Source organism: Mesitornis unicolor, unplaced genomic scaffold (genome assembly GCF_000695765.1).
Source record: "Mesitornis unicolor isolate BGI_N332 unplaced genomic scaffold, ASM69576v1 scaffold35663, whole genome shotgun sequence".
Lineage (NCBI taxonomy): Eukaryota > Metazoa > Chordata > Aves > Mesitornithiformes > Mesitornithidae > Mesitornis > Mesitornis unicolor.
In genome coordinates, this window is record NW_010175995.1 from 5,943 (window position 1) to 7,016 (window position 1,074).

Sequence of the window (1,074 nt, forward strand, 5' to 3'; positions counted from 1 at the left end):
AGCCGCTGGAGCCCGGCGGCCCCCATCTGAAATATTGCCTTGTTTTCCTGCTCTAGTTTGATGACTTCTCCCGGGATCTTTGTGTCCAGTCGCTGCTGGAGATCATGGACATGTTCTGCGACCGCCTCAGGTATGGTGTGGTCCTTCCAGCACTGCCACCTCGGTACCGGCTGTACCGTGGGCAGTACCGGGAGCCGGTGGGGCCGTTTACTTGCACTGGCAGAGGGAGGAGGGTTCCCCTCCAGCTCCATGTCGTTTCCCAAGTTGCTGTCCCCCTCCAGCTGCCCCGGGCTGGACTGCAATGCAAATGCCAGCACGGGCAGAGCAGAGGGAGTCCAAAACCCACCGACTCTGTGGGAGACTGTAGCAAACCCTACCTATTCTGGGATAAACACCTCTGCCCTGTGCGGCTCAGGGGGGTAGGGGTGGGTGTGTGAGCCCCGAGGGGTTTCTGTCCCCTCAGAGCATTTTATTTCTCTCATGGGCACTGCAGCTTCCCAGGGCTCCAGTCCCTGTCTCGCAGTCCTGCCTGCGCTGCCCCAGGCCTTGTTTTGCTTCGTGCTCTTCCGCTGGTGTTGCAGGACCCAGGGGAGTCCAGACAATTCAGGCCACAAAAACTTGTTTAGAAAGCACAGAAATCTTCCTGTTAACCCCTGACAGCCTCTGCTGGGAGGCTGGAGCGTGCGGCAGGGGCCGGTGGGAGGAGGAGGAAGGCTGAAGGTAGCAGCTCTTCAATTACATGAAATGAAGCAGCAGCGATGAATATGCATCAGTCACAGATGTTGACAAGGAGCTGTTGCTGGCCAAATGCAGAGCCAGCCACTTAATCCAGTCCCTGCCTAATCTGATCCTCCGCTTAATTCGATCAAAACTTCTGGCCCCCATGATTTGTGCATCAGGAGGGGAAAGCGTTCACCTCTCGCAGCACGTTGATCAATGCTGAGCCTCTCTTAGCAAGATAATTTGATTAGAGGCTTGGAAAGTTTCCCTGTAGTAGAGGAGGCTGTGCTGGGGAGATTTCTGTTTCCTCTGGCACAGCGGGGATGCTGTGGGCTGAGCAGGGTGGGATCTGCG

General features: G+C 56.6%; 1 protein-coding gene across 1 annotated transcript in view; it reads left to right on the forward strand.

Annotated features, from left to right (window-relative positions):
* The window catches only part of MED24 (mediator complex subunit 24), a 17,325-nt gene that overhangs the window by 4,268 nt on the left and 11,983 nt on the right, over window positions 1-1,074 (forward strand). The window contains 1 exon segment of the mRNA XM_010181624.1: window positions 57-130. Coding sequence (XP_010179926.1) covers window positions 57-130 — 74 coding nt within the window.